This window comes from Leguminivora glycinivorella, chromosome 2, assembly GCF_023078275.1.
Source record: "Leguminivora glycinivorella isolate SPB_JAAS2020 chromosome 2, LegGlyc_1.1, whole genome shotgun sequence".
NCBI classification, from domain to species: Eukaryota; Metazoa; Arthropoda; class Insecta; order Lepidoptera; family Tortricidae; genus Leguminivora; species Leguminivora glycinivorella.
Genome location: NC_062972.1, coordinates 11,393,876 through 11,413,180, shown reverse-complemented (window position 1 = coordinate 11,413,180; position 19,305 = coordinate 11,393,876). Strand labels below are relative to the sequence as shown.

Below are 19,305 nucleotides of genomic sequence, written 5' to 3'. Positions count from 1 at the left end.
ACAACGTTCAAATAAAATCAAGACTATTCGACTTCAATAGTTTACGACTTACGACATATCGCAAGGACGCTCTTGAACCGAACTCTCATTGTATCAGGAAAAACGCGATGTAGGTAATGAGCGTTCAACGTATAGCGACATCTATCGGCAAATTTAGTAAACTAATGCGCGCGAGCTAGTATGGAAGATGATTTTTATGGGATAATTGTTTATTGCGTGAACCGATTTTAACCATTTTGCCTCTGTTTGAAAGCAGGTAATTTCATTGTTTGAAAAAATACAGGTATAATTTCATTGTTATTTACGAGCCTGTTAAAAAATAAATAAGGTATAATAAACAATAATTCCATGAAAAATAATTATGCTAACTAAATTACCTTAGGGTGTTGAAATTGAAAATGTAAATCTGAAAGGTTTTTATAAATAAAATAAAAAGTTTTCAAGATACGTGCACAATTTAATTTTTCCTGTAATATTCATTATAATAGCCATGTTTGTGAAAATTTCATAAACGTATGTTGGTAAACTTCGGAGATAAGGAGGGAGAACGGTATTTTTTTTACATTTTCGTTTAAAAACAATTTTTTTCCACAACCAAAAAAATATAAAAAATAGTTTTGATATGTACAGTTTGAGCTCTTTGTAACGATACCCCACTTCACCAAGTTACTTGAAGTTTACAGTTTGCCCCCCTTTCGTTTTGGCCATTTTCTGTAATGAATATTAATAAATTCAAAAAAATAATACTTTCAATTTGTAGAGGTTAACGATGTTTATAAGTATTCCAAATTTCAAAGCGATAGCATAAGTAGTTCTCGAGATATTTAATAATGTGACAGACAGACAGATAGACAGACGGACAGAGCGCCGCCATAAGGGTTCATTTTGTACCTTTTTGGTACGGAACCCTAAAAAGGTAAAATATTGTTTATTAATCTTGTTCTACCTGTATGTGACTTTAAATATGTGTACAAAGCGCGAGAACTTAAAGTGTCATATTGAAATATGTCATTTAAAAAGCATTTACTAATATTTTACTAACATGGACGATGTTATCAGTACTACAAATAGAAGCTAGAAGTGGGAGTCACTAAGCAGTATGTTCAAGAAAATTCTACGAGATCAATAAGTTTTTATGTTACCATATCGAAGGTAAAGAGAAAAGTGGAGAATGATAGTTATAAAAATGTGGACAGCAGTGTTATCAAAACTAATTTGTAGTGAAAAGTGACGAAATGTTGAAACGGACATTCATGTCCACCATTATTGTGCGATACCGATGAGAAAGTGAAAAGTGCGAACGTAATAGTTTCATAGAGGATAGTAGGGTAAAGACTGGTGAAATGGACTCCGATATAGACATACAGACGTTTATAAACTGCACGCAACAAGTGCTGCGGCGGAACCGAGCGTGGGACGCGCTCAACGTAACGCAGCTGCTGGATCTCCTGCCCAGCCAGCTGCAGGAGGACGACACACTCAAGTAAGTCCATGTTACGTATTATCTCTCGGTGCGTGAGCTTCAAAAGGGCCTTCGTATTTTAGAACGATTACGGCAATAGGCTCTCACACACTTCGCAGATAGATTCGGCCCGCGTTAATGGTTAGAAATGATGATTATCAAATCCTTACAGTCTTTTCTAACACGTAGGTTTATAAAAACCAGCCTTGAGAATTTAAGGAAAGTTAGTTTTTAATAAAAACTTTATAGCAAAAAAATGGCCCACGGGCCGAACCAGGTAATATACAGACACTAGCTTTTACCCGCGGCTTCGCCCGCGTAATAAAAGTATTCATTAAGATTTTCATTTGAATCCTTAGGTTTCTCTGTAGGTATATTTATCTGCGATTATTTCGATTGCACATAATACTTTTGCTTGCAATGATTGTAGAAATATTACACATCGACCACAGCGTAGGTAATTCTATATACGCTGGGGAAACCTTTATAAACATCCCACATAGCCCGTATTTCGACACTATGATCGGTGGGTAAAAAGTACTTTTTTCTATTATCCCTATCGCTATCGCTATCGCAATCGCTATCGCTATCGCTATCGCTATCCCTATCGCTATCCCTATCCCTATCGCTATCCCTATCGCTATCCCTATCCCTATCCCTTATCAAGATGTTTAATGATATAACACTTTAAGTTCTCGCGCTTTGTACACATATTTAAAGTCACATACAGGTCGAACGCGATTAATTAACATTATTTTTACCTTTTTTCCCAACGTTTCGGCCAGGTTGCACTGGCCGTGGTCGCGGAAGACTGACGTCCCAGCAAAATGTCACCGGAGATGTAAACAACACAAAACTACCCGATATTAATTTATATAAATGTTCGGGGTAGACAAATAAATATAATCTACCCGCTTTTAGTTAATGTTTATTTCCCACCATGTTTATTTTAAAGGTAAAAATAATGTTAATTAATCGCGTTCGACCTGTATGTGACTTTAAATATATGTTTAATGATTTCTTATCAAGTGCTAAAATATAAAGTTTCATGGTTTTATCTTTTAAAATTAAGAAATCCCATAGAAACTTTCAACCTCTTTTTCAACCCCTTCATCCCTTTTTTTCGAAATAAAAAGTAGCCTATGTTTTGTCTCAGGGTCTAAAGATTGTCTGTTCCAAATTTCATCAAAATCGGCTGCGTAGTTTAACCGGGAAAGCGTAACAGACAGACAGACAGACAGACAGACAGAGTTACTTTCGCATTTATAATATTAGTATGGATAGTATGGATTAAGACGGGAGCGAAAATGATAAAATGGAAAGGAGTCCCCCCTTTCAATTTGGGAATTTCAGTTAAATATACTAGTGTTATTAACTAGATTTATCGAAAAAACAATGTCCATTAAGAACAACTCAGTTAAAAGATATTGCGAAAAAATCTTTAAAATCGAGGTTCCGCTCTCGACTGTTTCCTCCTTCAAAACTAATGTAAACGGAACGAAATTTGAGAATCTGAATAACAATGAAATAATCTGTGTCGAACCGTTTAGATTTTTTGGCTGATTGTTACCGATCTTGAATATCACACCTTTTTTTAAGCCATGTTGAAAAAGGCCGTTTTTAGAAATTTGGCTCTAGCGTCTTTTAAAATAAAAATAGCAAAAAAATCAAAACGGTCTGACACAGATATAAATAATTATAATATGTGTTGAAAAAATCATTGCTCTATCTTCAAAAACCAGGGAGGAAATAGTCGAGAGCGTTAAGTGGTTGGTGCAAGTGGGCCTAAGAGAGATAATAGAATGGGCTTGGCAGAACGTGCTTTTGTTCCATTTCTACAGCTACTAAATAAATATCGTGAAACAAGAAAGACATTTGAAATACCTAATAAAACTATGAAAAACATAAAAGAGGAAATTAGACATTGATATTTTCTATGAGAGCGTATTTTATTGTGGCATTTTCGGGGATGCTCAAATAGAAAAAGTAGTTTAATTTGATGACTGATGACCTATTTAATATATGTTTATTGACTTGCATCAGTTTTAGTATATAAATAAATTTGCAATTAATCAAAACCAGCTCTAGAGCAAAACCTAGAGCGGTGGGCTTGTTTTGATAAGGTAAATACAGAATCAAATATAGGAAAAGGAAAATGAAAAGGACTATACCAAATATTAAGAAAGACTTAAATTAAAGACCTAAATAATTAGATAAGTTAGTAACGCGAACGTGGTAGACACGTTGTAATTATGTTGTATTATGTTATGCCCGGGTGGTGTCACGTCAAGACGTTCAATGTCAAACTTTTCGAAGAACTTCAGTCTGTTTTTTTAACAGATTACATTTCCTCTTGAGACGTCTCTAGTAGGTGTAAAGAACACAATGTAATGCGAGGAAAAATATCGAGCACCAAGAGAGTTGGCTTTTATCCTAATCAAACAGGTGGGCCACAAATTGCCTTCAAGTTTTGTGGCTCTTTTACTGCCTTTTCATGAGACGATGCGTTGTTCGAACTCCGGGTGCTACACAAAGAAATCCCTTAGAGGTCACTCGAAGGGCGAGCCACTCCTTGGTACCTATAGCGTAACTTGTTTGAATATCGCCTTCTCTAGGTCAGTCAAATTTTTCAGAGCAAAATTCCTCTTCTTGGTTGTATTATGAAAGCAATTGCTGTTCTAACTGTTCTTGTTAGTTAAGCCTCTGTAATTTATCTTTAAAACATTACGCGCTTAATAATAATATAGTACATTACGATACAAGTGCGTAAAAAAGGAAGTTCGAATCGAAACGAGTGGCGATAAATTAAAACACGACCGAAGGGAGTGTTTTAAATCGACACGAGTTACGAATTTCCTTTTCGCACGTGTATCGTACGACGTTTTTCAGTACAGATGAGCCTCCGAAGTTTCGACTTGGCATAGGTATAATGAACCACTTCTCGCACTAGTGCGTAAAAAAACACCATCTGTACTGAAAACGTTTTCACACGGTTTTCTACTACGTTGCTCTTCCATGATTATTAACATTATGCTGGACTAGTGTCCAGTATGCTGGTGTAGTTACCAGACATAGTATATATACCTAACTAAAAATGGATTACGCATTAAGGTGTTTAGTATAGTGTCTACCAACGTGTTAAACATATGACATTATATTTTGTTTTTCGACCAAGCTAAAGGTGAAGTATATGCCTAAGTACTTAAATAATCATTAAAAAAAGAAAACACAGTACCAGTAAACACAGTAGCTCATACATAACACTCCGAAACATTTGTTAGTAGAGTTTCTTGACATTCCAGGTCTTTTCTTTAGTACTGAACATGTGGAGGAATTTACGAATGGTCCGTAGAAAAAATGCCACCCTTTTTTACGGTTTGTCTCTGCCAGCCGCAGCGTTTATAAAAGACCTCAGAATTTTCAAAGCTATATTATAATGCTCTTTTGAAGTACGGATCCTATCTTTTAAAATATTTCCGCAAAGTATTAAAATATAATTACAATCTCAAGTGCCTACAAAGTTAGGTAATTGAAATCTCAATATAAGAAAGAGGATCACTATATTATATTCATATCGTACTAGTTACATATCTACTTGCCCACTCTTTTCAATAAATTAAATTAGATTTACCATAAATTAAACTTTGAAACAACTTTCTTATTAAGTCAACATACACACGACACGTGGAATTGAACAACTTCAAATTGAAGAGAACATGAGAAGGTCGAAAGATTTTAATCACTCATTTGTGAGGTTAAAAGAATTAAGGAACAAATGATAAATGAGTTGCAGTAAATTTCGGGGAAAAAATTATTATTTTTATTAGTTGAATGTATATTCACTTAAAGAGTAAATATCATTCGTAAACTTTGCACGTTAAATAATTTTTTGTCATTTCTTTTCTATATATCTCAAAAACCATGACCATGACATTTCGTCACTACTTTAAAAAAAACTTGTATCTTCGTCTGTCAATGAAAAGAAAACTGTAGTAAGTATGTATGGAATGCATATAGACTTACTGCGTTTTTACTTTGAGGAACAGAGTGAGATACGAGATTTTTTAAAAGTAGTGACGATTTGCATTAACATTTGATTGATTTGATTTGTTATTACCAGAGGGCGGAATTGCTCATGGCAAAAATCAAACGTCAATAGAGTTGGAATGTTAAATTTTATCGATTGATTTGATTATTTATAATTACAATTACCATTTCTGTCACTTTTGAAAAAAATGGTTAATCCAAAACGAAAAAACGTCAACAAATGGATAAAGAAGTACGTCGAAAACAACTCAACAATGTACTGATAATTTCAGTGTAATCGATAGTCGATAGAATTTAACGTTCCAACTCTATTGACGTTTGATTTTTGCCATGAGCAATTCCGCCCTCTGGTTATTACAGACTAATTCAGTTAATGTCATAGCTAACTAGTATGATTTTCCTCGTTTTCAGTTTGGCATTGGTTTTAGGGACATCTGATATAGACTTCTAATTACATAAAAACCAAAAAACAAAGTTCTATACCTTTGCTTCTTGTAATAATTAATTCTTTATTCAAGTAATTAATTAACGTGTATAATTCTTTATTTTTATTTATTTATTCCTTAAATTAACACTAACGCCTAAACATGCCAATCATACAGTAGGGTATAAACATGATATTTAAAGTCACATACAGGTCGAACGCGATTAATTAACATTATTTTACCTCTTTTTCCCAACGTTTCGGCCAGGTTGCACTGGCCATGGTCGCGGAAGACTGACACGTCCCAGCAAAGTGTCACCGGAGATGTAAACACCACAAAACTACCTGATATTCATTTATATAAAAGTTCGGGGTAGACAAATAAATATAATCTACCCGCTTTTATACTCCTATTTTTAATTAGCCGGAATTATTGTAAACAAAAGTGTGGCCGGTGCTATAAAAAATTTGCACCATTCGAGGTATTAAAATTGCCGATATTTTACAGGTTTAATAAAAATCTTTACATGTTCCACTACACAAATAGTGACTCTTTTTAAACGAAAATAAATTGAAACACTAAACGTTTTGGTATATTTATTGAAATTAAAAAGCCGTTTTTGTCGGGTAGTTTGTATATTGCACTGATATTACTGTGGAAATGTACCTGGGCGACCAAGTAGCGGGCCGCTAAACATTATTTTTTAGCAACTTTTGAGACTAGGTGGCAGTGATTCTTAATTACTAATTAAAACCGTCTTCTTCAAATGCGATGGTGGTAATAAGGTGGTTATAAATTAAATTATTGGTTTTGTGAGTATCTGATATGACAGGACATCGTCTATTTTGGACCGATTTCTATATTGACTTGCATTGGATCATAACATAATATAACAGTCATTGTGTTCGATCGCTTCACGATTTTTTAGTATGTAATAGAGTGATCGTTAATAACTAGTTGAAAGTAATTTGATTTTCTCTCGGCCCTTACTTTGAGAACCCCTGACTTGAGCTGCACGTGTTACTTTGACAGTGACAGCAGTTTGTTTACGTTTATTCCGTTCAATTCGTAATGGGACTATAACTAGTATACTTATAAAACATATCAAAGTTTATTTCCCTAAAACTGACTCTACCTTTTTTGCATCGCATCTTACACCGCGTACACTCATGCACTCATAGTTGCAACATCTTCCTTTCGCACTTTCGTCTATCTTCTTCCAATGAAGTTATGATCTTTTCTTCCATGTTTGAACATTTGAATCACTGGTCCCGTCATGTTGGCGATAATCTATACCCGACTTCCGCGCACTGTTAAACTTTTCACTGGTCCCCAGGATATTTTTTAATTTTTAGGATATTTTTTAATTTCGATCGCCTCCCTTACAATTATTGCGTATTTGCGTTGCAAATAGTGTGTTCGACCTGTATGTGATTTTAAATATGTGTACAAACCGCGAGAACTTAAAGTGTTATATAAACAATATAAACATGATACTTATATACTTAATTGGATTGAACTTGGGGTCGCGATAGACTCCAAGTAACGAGCGCTGAGCGTAAGGAATTGCGACTGCGTGCTGTGAAACATATCTGTAAAGAATATATTTGTGAATGATTACTTTTTTATAAGGGCAATGTGGGTAATTGTTGCCCAAAAGTAAAGGGCGTAGTGTCGATATGAACGCATGTAAGTATTAAATTCACGTGTTTGCGCAAATAGTAATAATAGTGAGTGCTTGCATTCGCCAACAAACTGTCATACAGTTTGGCGAAAATACTATAATTAGAAGAATACTGTGTAACCTTTTTTGAGTAAATAAATTAAAAAAAAAAATCAGTTAATCACACCTAGACACTCTTACACATAACTCCGACCGTGTTTCGTTGCTTATTTTGCAATTTAAGTGTAAGTTTAATAAAAATCAAGACCGAATAATTTCAGAAACTTCTAGGATGGTAAAATAATCTGAGGAGTATACCTCGTTTTTATTTTAAGGGCAATAGGATCGATACAAATCGTTATTTTTTTCTTGTGTTAGTAAATAGCTCGTAATCTCATATATTATGATTTCCTAGAATATCTTTAACATAAGTCGTACGTTAGATAGAACATTTAAAAAACATTAAACAAAAACACAAATAACGAGGACAATCGTGATGGGGTCAAAGTCGCACCCAGTATTAACATTAACAAATTAAGCGACACTGACCGATATCAGGTTCTTTGTTTATTTTAGCTACATCTACATACCCGGGTACATAGCCATATGCACAAACGCTTTCTTTATCGCTTTTCCGTATTAGCGCGGTGCGACGACAGAGCCAGACAGCATTTCGATCGACGTCTATCGTCAACGATTGTTATTTTGGCTAGGCACTCTGACCGATATGCAACGACATTTCCCTTTATCAACGGCATCGATCGTAGCGCGTAGCGTTGGGACCGAATGTGTTAATCTTTTTGCTGACATTTGGCTTGACATAAAGTCAGTAAAGCTCGTACCGCGGCCGGATGTATTGTGTTAATAAGCGTTGTTTTGCGTGCAATTGATTAAGTAACTCATCAATTGCCATATAAATGTACCCTAAAGCTAGACAATAAATGTTAGAAGAACAAGTCCAAGAACTTGCCATGAGAACATTCGCAATTAGGAAGATTCTCTTGGGTGCATTAGTAAGTACTAAGTAACGTGATTTTTTATTTTGAACAGGGAAACACTCGGCAACTGCATGGGGCTGGGCGAGCGACCCTACAGCCCGCCCTGGTGGGGGCAGCTGGCCTGGCTAACGGTGTTCGCGGTCATGCTCATGCTAGCCGTACTTGGAAATACTTTAGTCATATGGATTGTACTCGGTAAGTCAGATAAGTACTCATTGAACCCAATAGAAAATGAGATGAGCTTAAACCTCACTCTCCATCCTTTATTTCCTGCAATGATTCGCTGACGAGACCAAAGTGCGCTCGGAGCCATAATATTAGGGTAACACGTACCTACAGCTACACACTCTTGGCATTATTTTAAAATGTCTGCTCCAGAACATTACAGTCGTTGTGGCGGAAATCGGTCAGGACAACATCATCTTCACTCGGTCAGTCGGTAGGTATTCTACTTATTTGCATAATATGTTTTTTCTACTCGTCCACTTTAATCTGTCAATTAGGACACCACAGACTAAACTACAAGTGCTGACTTTTCGGTGTTAGATAGTCTTTGACACTTAGTCAACTATAATATTTCATTACAGTTCACTTTTAGTTAACTGTAATAATTTCAAAAATAGAACTTCATACAAGTTCTTTACTAATTTGCGATACCTGGCAAATTTTTCTGCATCTGAAACATGTTTTTTTTATCTATCGCGTTATCGACCAATCAGAGACGGTTATTACAAACAATTGGTTGCCAGGTAATTCGATGTTGATACAACGGTGAACGACGCTATTAACATTAATTTTAACTTGAATGATGATATTTTTCGTCCATTGATGATGAAGATGATGACTCATAGAAAAAGTATTGTATAAAATAGTGATATAATTAAGCTTTTCACTCTCGTACCGTACTATTAGGCCACTCAGCAAGCTTCGTGGCCTAAACATGGTACTCGACTGAAAAGCTTTGTATTATATCACGATTGTATAAAATACTATTGTAGCTTTTCAAAACGCAAGACTCCATGACCTTATGCTTCAATTGCGATGAAGATAGCGTATAAGACATTTTGACTATGTCACTAAAAAGATCCTTCTGTACTCTATTTATATGAGAGCTAAAATGTGGTTATCCATTAGTTTAGCTCTCATATAAATAAAGTTAACAAGGAAATAGAATTACTGTTCCAGCTCCAGTTATTATCATTAAGCCAAAGCCAAGCCACGGTTTTCTCTTTGAGGGTACATGGTTGTAACTAGGTACATTTTCTCATTAGTTTTGTATAGCAGTAGGTAGTTGGGTTAGATTTATGTTTTCTGATATATCTTGCACATATTTTTTTAGGAAGGTTGAACGTTCTGACATGAAATCTGTTATACTTTTCATTAAGCACACAGCTACGTTTGTATTTTATTTAAAACCGCTCGGTATTGGTACAGGTACAATTAACTGTGGTATAGGTACAATTAAGGAACAAAGGTACAATTAACAATGGCCACAGCTACTGACAGCATTCTCTAATTGTTTCCCAAAAACTGAATAAGAAGTAACTTTTTCAAATAATTAATGAAGGTGTTTTTTCTTCCTGGTACACGACATCGACACTTAGTGCCTCATTAAAGAAACTTTGAGCACCTACTGCCCACGTGTCTGAGTATCAGAGGGCGGAATTGCTCATGGCAAAAATCAAACGTCAATAGAGTTGGAATGTTAAATTTTATCGACATTTTCAGCTATCGATAAATTCAGTCTCCTTTTACATTTCTGACTTTAAACCTCTTTAATTAGCTATTCGACCATTTGATTTTGACCTCTTTGATTAGATTAAAAGTAAATTGTATGACATATAATTACAATTACCATTTCTGTCACTAGTCCTTTTGAAACTAATTCACGTTTGAAAAAAATGGTTAATCCAAAACGAAAAAACGTCAACAAATGGATAAAGAAGTACGTCGAAAACAACTCAACAATGTACTGATAATTTCAGTGTAATCGATAGTCGATAGAATTTAACGTTCCAACTCTATTGACGTTTGATTTTTGCCATGAGCAATTCCGCCCTCTGCTGAGTATACACGTGGGCAGTAGGTGCTCAAAGTTTCTTTAACCTCAGTGGGCAATTACTCAGTACTAATTAACATTATATTAAAGGCATGCTATTAAAGCACTGAAGGCAGACGAATTTAACTTGAACTGAACTTAAATACATAATTTTGTGTAGGTATATACAGAGTGGGGCCTGTAACAAAGGCGAAGAATTTAACTGTAGGCTATTCTCCTTATACTGATCAACATTTGTTCAGTGACTTTTAAAAATTATGAAGTCTTTAAATTTTTAATTTTTCATACAAAATAAATATTAGCTTCAATGTACGCCATTATTGTTGTCATTGACGTTGTCTGTCACACTTTAGACTTAACAGAATTCGCAATACATTACCTCTTAGAAAAAACTTTCAAGGGTGATAAAAATCAAAATATAAGTTATTTTTAAAAGTCGCCGAACAAATGTTGATCAGTATAAGGAGAATAGCCTAGAGTTCAATTCTTCGCCTTTGTTACAGGCCCCACTCTGTATAGGTATATTATTTATTTATTGATTGCCTAGATCATTATTAAGTTATTCTGTAAAAATGCCATAGGAATAAATAAATAAAATAGCGTGAAACTACGTCTAACCTAAACTACGACGAAACCTAAAATACAGGGTGTAATCGTTAAATGTAGATTGACCAGCCGATTATTCAAATTTTAATACGCATAAATCCTATAAATCCTATCCTGGTTTCACTTAAAAATTACATCCTGTATACCCGGCTAGTCTTTTATAAAAAATGTTGTATTCTATATAGTCGTCTAACCTATCTTCTGACTCATTACCTACATCGACCGTCCCCATTGTAATATTTTCTGCAAACTACACGTTTCGTTTTCCTCACAGCTCACCGACGAATGCGGACAGTGACGAACTGTTTCCTCGTGAACCTAGCCATCGCCGACCTCCTCATGGCTACGCTGAACGGCGCGCCTAACTTCGTGTTCCTGGTGACCGCGCACTGGCCGTTCGGCGCCGCCACATGCACGGCCAGCAACTTCACGGCGAACCTCACGGTCTCCGCTGGCGTGTTCACGCTAGTAGCGATTACGGTGGACAGGTAACGGTTGACTTTTAATAAACAAACTGTTTCCTCGTGAACCTAACCATCGCCGACCTCCTCTCCTCATGGCTACGCTGAACGGCGCGCCTAACTTCGTGTTCCTGGTGACCGCGCACTGGCCGTTCGGCGCCGCCACATGCACGGCCAGCAACTTCACGGCGAACCTCATTGCACGGTCTCCGCTGGTGTGTTCACGCTAGTAGCTATTACGGTGGACAGGTAACTGTTGACTTTTAATAAACAAACTGTTTCCTCGTGAACCTAACCATCGCCGACCTCCTCATGGCTACGCTGAACGGCGCGCCTAACTTCGTGTTCCTGGTGACCGCGCACTGGCCGTTCGGCGCCGCCACATGCACGGCCAGTAACTTGACGGCGAACCTCACGGTCTCCGCTGGCGTGTTCACGCTAGTGGCGATTACATTGGACAGGTAAGGGTTGACTTCTAATGAACAGAATGTTCATTGTAATAAGCTGAAAATATTTGTGTTGGCATATTAGTATAGTTGATAAAGCGACTACATATAATTATTTTAACTAGGTACTTTTCTACAACTAGGGAACAAATCAAATTATTTTACTGATTTTTTTTTATTTGTTCTTTTTTCAAGTAGTCACACTACTATATATAGATTATAAATTGAAATAGGTATCATATATGAAAGAAAGTTGCCTCGTAAGCTGAAGACCCGGGTTCGATTCCCGGCTCGGCCACCAGTGGGCCTTGCCGTTTTTTCTTTCGTGTATGATATCTATTTCAATTTAGGTACTTTTCTGTTATTGTGAGCAACTGTACGAATATTTAAGACATAAACGTAATATACCTCGGTCAGTCAATCTGAATCTGAATTAGTACCTGTCTATCGGCATTGAAATTCAGAACCTATTTTTATTTTTCCAAATTCTCCTTAGGTTTTGTTTTTGGTGTTATATTTTCTTCTTATAAATATGCGAGTGTTACCAATAGCGTAACTCTATTCCATTTTTTCTACAATAAATGAGGCATGATAAAAATATTCATTTTCTTGCCTTTTGTTCGTAGCGCGTGACTTGGAATATTTCAGAGTACATTTAGACACAAAACACGTGTCATTTTGAACAAACAGCGCCAATTTATTGGGATGTGTCGAGTTCCAATACAGTTCCCGCGATCTAAGAACAAATTAAATTACTTTCATAGAAAATATTTTAACTTGTTATTTTAGGGGGTTAGTTCAAGGATGGCCAGAGGGCGCCACGAGCCTTCGGAAATGTCATATACTTAGAAATTTCGACCCTTGCTTTCGTGGACCGATAGCCGAGTGGTTCTGGCATTCGCCCGGTAAGCGGAGTACGCTGGTTCGATTCCAGCTCGGAGCACTGGAGGCTTTGGTCACTTTTTCTTTGTATATGACATTTATTTAATGTTTAGTTCCCGCGATATGACTTCAATTGCCCTGACATCTCGTAAATACATATGGTAGGTACGGTTTTGTGCCCGTCGTTGTCTATAAATTATACCGAGTTCGACCTGTAACTCGACTATAAATTTAATGGCACGTATTTAACCGGGCGACTAAATAACCATAGAAATGGGTATCAAAAATAATAGTTTGGCGACTAAAATGGGGCCTCAAATTATTTAAATATGAGGTAGCATTTTAATGTCATTACGGCTACGGTTTTAATCAGACGCGAGTACCAAGTATTTATTTGGCAACTGAATTATTATATTGGAAACAATTTAAGAGATACAGTTTAATCGGAAAACGGCTATCTGTTAATATTAAATATACAGTTCTTTTAAAATATTTATATACCAAATTAACATAAAAAGTACATTTAAAATTTATACATCGGCACTCATCACCTGAGCTGTCATTTTAATAAAAAAAAGAATTCTTATAAAATATAATGGTCGACAAAATATTATACTTATGGGTAAGAAATTAGGTGTTTGGGAGTGCTGGCAACCTCGACTCTATACAATGAATTTAACTTTTCATGACGTTTACTCTATCGAATCTAAGGTCGGTCTTACGCAGTCTTAACATCACTCTGAAAGATTCATTTTTTGGCAGGAAAACCTTACTCAGAATATGCCTTTTCATAAATCGTTCCGCAGATTTTATAATATCGAATCTTATGCTGGCATAATGTTAATGAGCAAAATAATCTTCTAAATTAAGAAAATTTCCGTAGATTTTTGTTTGCATAATATTTAGGCAGTAAAAAGTTGTCCATCTTCTTCCTATTTTTGTTTTGATAATGAGGCTTGCAAAATACCTAACACTTTCCTCGCTTCGCTCGTCGTCGTACCTAACGGTGCCTCTGGGACTGTATTTCATTTCCTTTTTGCTATCGTTGTTTTGTTCATACAAAGTAGCTATAAGAATTATGCCATAGCAAATTTGGTAGGACTTAATATATTGTACTAAAAAAATAATCTAACCCTAACCCACTTTTCTGCTAGCAGAAAATAATTCTGCTCTTGTACCTCTAATATTATACTACACGATTATCACGGTATTTTTTTAAATACCATGTCGGTGTTAAACAAGCATACGATCAGCCTGATGGAAAGTGGTCACCTTAGCCTATGGATGCCTGCAACTCAAGGGATATCATATGCTTACCGACCCATTAGAAGGTTATACACTCCTTTTTGCTGTGTACTTATTATAAAATGATATGGTACGCGTTCCCTTATAGAGATATTTAAATACTACTCGTGGTTTACGGGTCGCAAATACGATGTTTGAATAGAATAGAATAAATTCCATAGGATCTAGAAATTATGGTGTGTTTAAACGTCCCATATAAAATCCCCATAGAGTAATTAAGCACACCATAATTTCTAGATCCTATGGAATTGCTTAATGCAATAATTATGGCATATAGGGAAGCTAATCACCTTTCAGTAAAAAAATAAAAAAAATGCTAATATACAGGAACTTTCGAGAAAAAAAATCAAAATCGAAAATGACTAATTTGGTTCTAATACCGATATGAATGATGTTAGGACTGTGGTGATTATTCCATACGATAGTATATTGCTAGTTCTATAAGTTCTCTTAAAAGTGTTTTTTGATAATCGATACCGTTCTCAGGATATTTTGAGTTTTAGTCAATTTTCGGGTACATTTACCCTAAATTTCAAAAAATAATTTCTCGTAAACTAGTCATATTTGACATTCGGGAGTTTTAGTCGTAGCATTGTTTTGGTCTAGGTTACCGGTTTTTACAATAAAAAGACCATGGTCAAGAATGAGGTCTGATCCCACACTGTGGGCGGGTGTCATTAATTTCTTAAATATTTCTGGAGTTCAAAGAGCACATTGCTCGAATTTTGGCGCACATTTGGCACATTGCTAGCACTAACTCCTGACGTATACCACACCAGGATTGCTTGATGTACACCCGCCATTCTGACGCTCACGCCAATTATTATTTTAGTCGCCAAAGTATTGTTTAATGTTCCTCGGAAATATTTTTGTCGCTTGAAATTTGCTGCCGTTTTTTCAATAATAATGATGCTTAATATTTGAGGCTCATATATTTTTTTTGTCGCCACAATATTAAAACACAGCCAAATTATATTATTGTATGCCCGACTTCACTTCCCGTTTAATATTTTAGTTGCCCGGTTAATTATATGCCAAATTTAATTGTGTGCTGTACCTACTCCTCAAACCGCCCAACAGTCGTACAGTAAATTCAAAAACACTCTAGATTGTGTACCAAAATCCACATAATATTGAAAATAATAAATGAGTAAGGTGCATTAGGGTAATTCCGAATGATAGAAATGTTCGGGTAATTAATTTCGAAAGGGAATCTTGATATGGGAAATAATGGTGATTTTTATGCAACTTTCGAAATTAGACGACTTTCGGAATTACCCTTATGCACCTTATATAACTCATTACATTTATTAGATAATAGAAAATATAAATCGTAATATCATCTCGTCAAATCATTTAAAGTTTATAAAATACAAGATTAGTTATACTTGCAGTGAACAAAAAGTTTGCTAACTTTTTCTATTCTCCAAAAAAGTTAAAAGGCTTTGATTATATGACATAGTAATATCACGAAAATGTTTGCTCCTTTTATTTACACATATCATGAAGGTTTTCATTTCAGCCCCAATGACAGGATAAGCTGGTATCACACCTCGTGGCCGTCAATTGAGGCTGTACTAAGTATTAAATATGACAGTCGATATTTTTGACGTAACTGTGAGGTATTGGCATTTCACGAGTAGAATTAAATTTCTGACCAAAAGGTAAACAGGAAACCTTCCATTGCTTGACAATGTATTTTTAATTAGATGAGAGCCCCTTAGCCACCATGCAGAAAATTAAGATTAGGGGCAATTATTAGATCTTTGAAGGAGAAATTCCATTAATCTAGGAATCCATTTTCATAGCATTCATAGGGAATGCTATGAAAATGGATTCCTGGATTTTAAAATAGTCAAATGTTTGATTCTTCATCCGAAATATTTGTATAACGTCATACTATGCATGGCTGCCATCTTAGATTCCAAAATAGTCGTCTCTTCCGAATTTCGGAATCCCGAATAGTTTTTAAACGTCATCAATGACCATTTATATTACAGAGTAACTAAGTGGCCTTTCAGAAAAATCAACGTTTTCGAATTCCTTAGAGACATTTATTTATGATAATCACAAATACGTTGTTATATCCTACTTCCACGCCGACGAAGCTGCGGCAAAAGCTAAGTATTTCATAATAATACTTTGTGCCTGAGCGCTCATGTTTGCATTCTTAGTAACGCTTGGTTTACGCCTTCGAGTTTTGGGGGGACTTAAACCTTCAAAATGCCCGAATTCCTAGAGCTCTTTCTAAAGCCCGAGTCTTAAAGGCTAACTTTTAAGACCTCATTTAAAGCTTGAGTCAAACCTTTAAGGCTCGGGTTTTAAAAGCTTTAACATTAAAGGTCGCATACCTTAAGTTTCTAGGGTTCTATTTTTACATTAAGTACTCAAATATTGTGAATGTGTGCATCAGTTTACCTAGATAACAGGGTTTCATAGCAGACCAAATATAATGTACCACCTGTATAACCTATGAAAGCAATAAACATACTGATTATTGATTACTGATTAATATCTCAACCACAGTCGTTACCAGTAAGGAAGCAATCATTTGCCAAAAAAAATAAGACAAACTCTTATGTGTCACAGTCAAGTCACGACAGTTTATATACGATCTGGGCACTCAAGCCCTTTATGGCAATTTCTGCATTTGGCAAAATTTCCAAAAACTGGATATGATAGCAGGTATTACTTGCATGGTGAAGATCATAAGTATTTGATACTTATGATACCTGCTACGATATCATTAATATCATAATTCATGAATGTGCACGGGAAAACGTCCCACTTTGTCGATTGTTATAAAGCCGCTTTGTCAGTGCTTTGTTTATTCATACAAGTAAATCTCGCCTTAATGGTAACCGACAAAGTGGGACGTTTTACTAAACATACTCACATTCTTGAAGGTAATAGTAAAATTATTGCGTAGTACGGCCATTTAAAGTCCGAAAAACCGGTTAAACCGGTTTTGAAGGTAAAGGTTCGGTTCTTAACTGGTTTTTAAAGTTAACCGTTTTTTGCATTCCCTACTTATGAAATTACTCTACAAATATTCCACTTTATATCTTTGCGGCCTTTATTCTGTAACATATTTTTACAGATGACTGTACCAAGTCAAAAGCTTTAAACTTAAAAAAAGGTGTAGATAGGTTTAAGGTGTTCTCAGAATTTTCACAATATCCTTCTGTTAAGCTCATTATCCGAATTTCCGTGAACATTACATATGCATATACACATATTCTACTTCAGAAGTTTTCCAGGTTTGTTTATTACATATTTGGGTCAAAAAAATTTATACATATAACTTTAATATACTTAACTTATAAACATACATATAACTTAATCCAGTGACGTAGTGTCAAAAAGTGGTGTTTCTTAGAATACGACTCGAGAAGAATATATCGCTGCCTGGCTTTCTTATATCACTGTTCAGAAGGAATCATGGGACCATAGTTAGTTAAAGTAGAATCATAGTTAGTTAGCTTGAAATAAACCGTTCAACATAAAAAAAAACTTTTTTACCTTAATTCTATTTGCTCGTGTTACTCGTTCAGCTCGTACTATATCAACAACTACAAACCTGTGAGTTATATGCCTCATTTATTATATTATATTTAAATAATTTTGATAAAATATATAAAATTAAAACATATACAACTGACGATCTTAGCAGAATGTTTACGTTAGTACTAAATTAGTATATATTATGAAGTAGCTCCTTTCAAAGGTCTATGTGACATGAAAGAAAGTTGATGACTTCGTATCACAGAAAAGCGTCCAGCCGAAATTTCTCAATTCGAAACGCCGCGCCAGTTGACATTCAATTGCAAGAAGAGATAGATATCTACTATTTCGTTTCGTGAGTTTCGTGATTTGTGCCATTCGGCTTTTTCTTGATTGGATTTTCTAGGATGCTTTTCTTCTTCTAATGATCGTATAATCCTTCCGGGAGTGAAGATATTTATACATACATGTATACTTCTCAAGGCGACACGAGATATTGAGCAGAGTTGGTACTATGAATCAATTACCTTACTCGATAAAAGTAAAGTTTTGGAAAATGTATTGGAATTTATAGTTCTAGGTGCTGGTTTCTGGCTACTTAATTTAGATGTTAAGCCAGTGGTGTACAAACTTTTTTCATTGCGGGCCAAAATCTGAAGGTATTTTACACCAAAAATGCAATATTACTACAATAGTTAGCCCCATATCACACAATTTTTAAGCAGTAGCAGGACCTGTGGAGGGCTTAATAATAATGTCCGGCGGGACGGACTTTGCCCATCACTGTGTTAAATTGTAATAAAATTATTCCTTTGTATTTGTAAACTAAATAATTTAATTTATCAGGAATAAAGGCATACGACATAATAATACTCGTAATAGTCCGTCTGGGGATGCCGTTCCCTATTTCTTTACATTTTCATGCCGATCTCGCTATCGAGAAACATATTATCCTCATGGTAGTTACACGGTTTATGGTTTATATGAGTTATGTGTACGCGCCCACAAAATTGTGATTACCTACGATGGATTAGGGAGCTTAAGACTTATGGTTTATGTTCTTCTATGCTTCCTTGACAAACATATAATGTTCCTGTTACATTGTATATGTACATTGTAATAAGTATAGTTATTATAACATGGAAACCGTTACGATTTGGTCAAATATGACAAGGTAACCTTTTAACATGATTCGTCCAGTATTAGTATCAATAGATTAACTGGACCTCTTTTTGACATTAATGTAAAATACCCTATAATGGACGGTGATACCATTATGGACAAAAACACAACTCCTTAAAAATAAGTATCTAATATTAGTTTCTAAAACTGACGGCAATGTACCATAAACTAGAGTCATGGAGCTGTTTAATTTTGAAGTTTCATTTAATTCGGTTATTTCTGAAAGATTTGGCGGCAAGATAAAGTCATCAGTTTACTGAAAAAC

General features: G+C 35.3%; 1 protein-coding gene across 2 annotated transcripts in view; it reads left to right on the top strand.

Moving 5' to 3' along the window:
• Positions 1 to 1,151: 1,151 nt before the first annotated feature.
• Positions 1,152 to 19,305, top strand: part of LOC125238297 (tachykinin-like peptides receptor 86C) — a 91,493-nt gene continuing 73,339 nt past the window's right edge. For both annotated transcript variants that reach the window (XM_048145589.1, XM_048145596.1), the window contains exons 1-3: positions 1,152 to 1,483; positions 8,648 to 8,790; positions 11,535 to 11,748. In XM_048145589.1, coding sequence (XP_048001546.1) covers positions 1,344 to 1,483; positions 8,648 to 8,790; positions 11,535 to 11,748 — 497 coding nt within the window. In that variant the 5' untranslated portion in view covers positions 1,152 to 1,343. The remainder of the gene's footprint in view (positions 1,484 to 8,647; positions 8,791 to 11,534; positions 11,749 to 19,305) is intronic.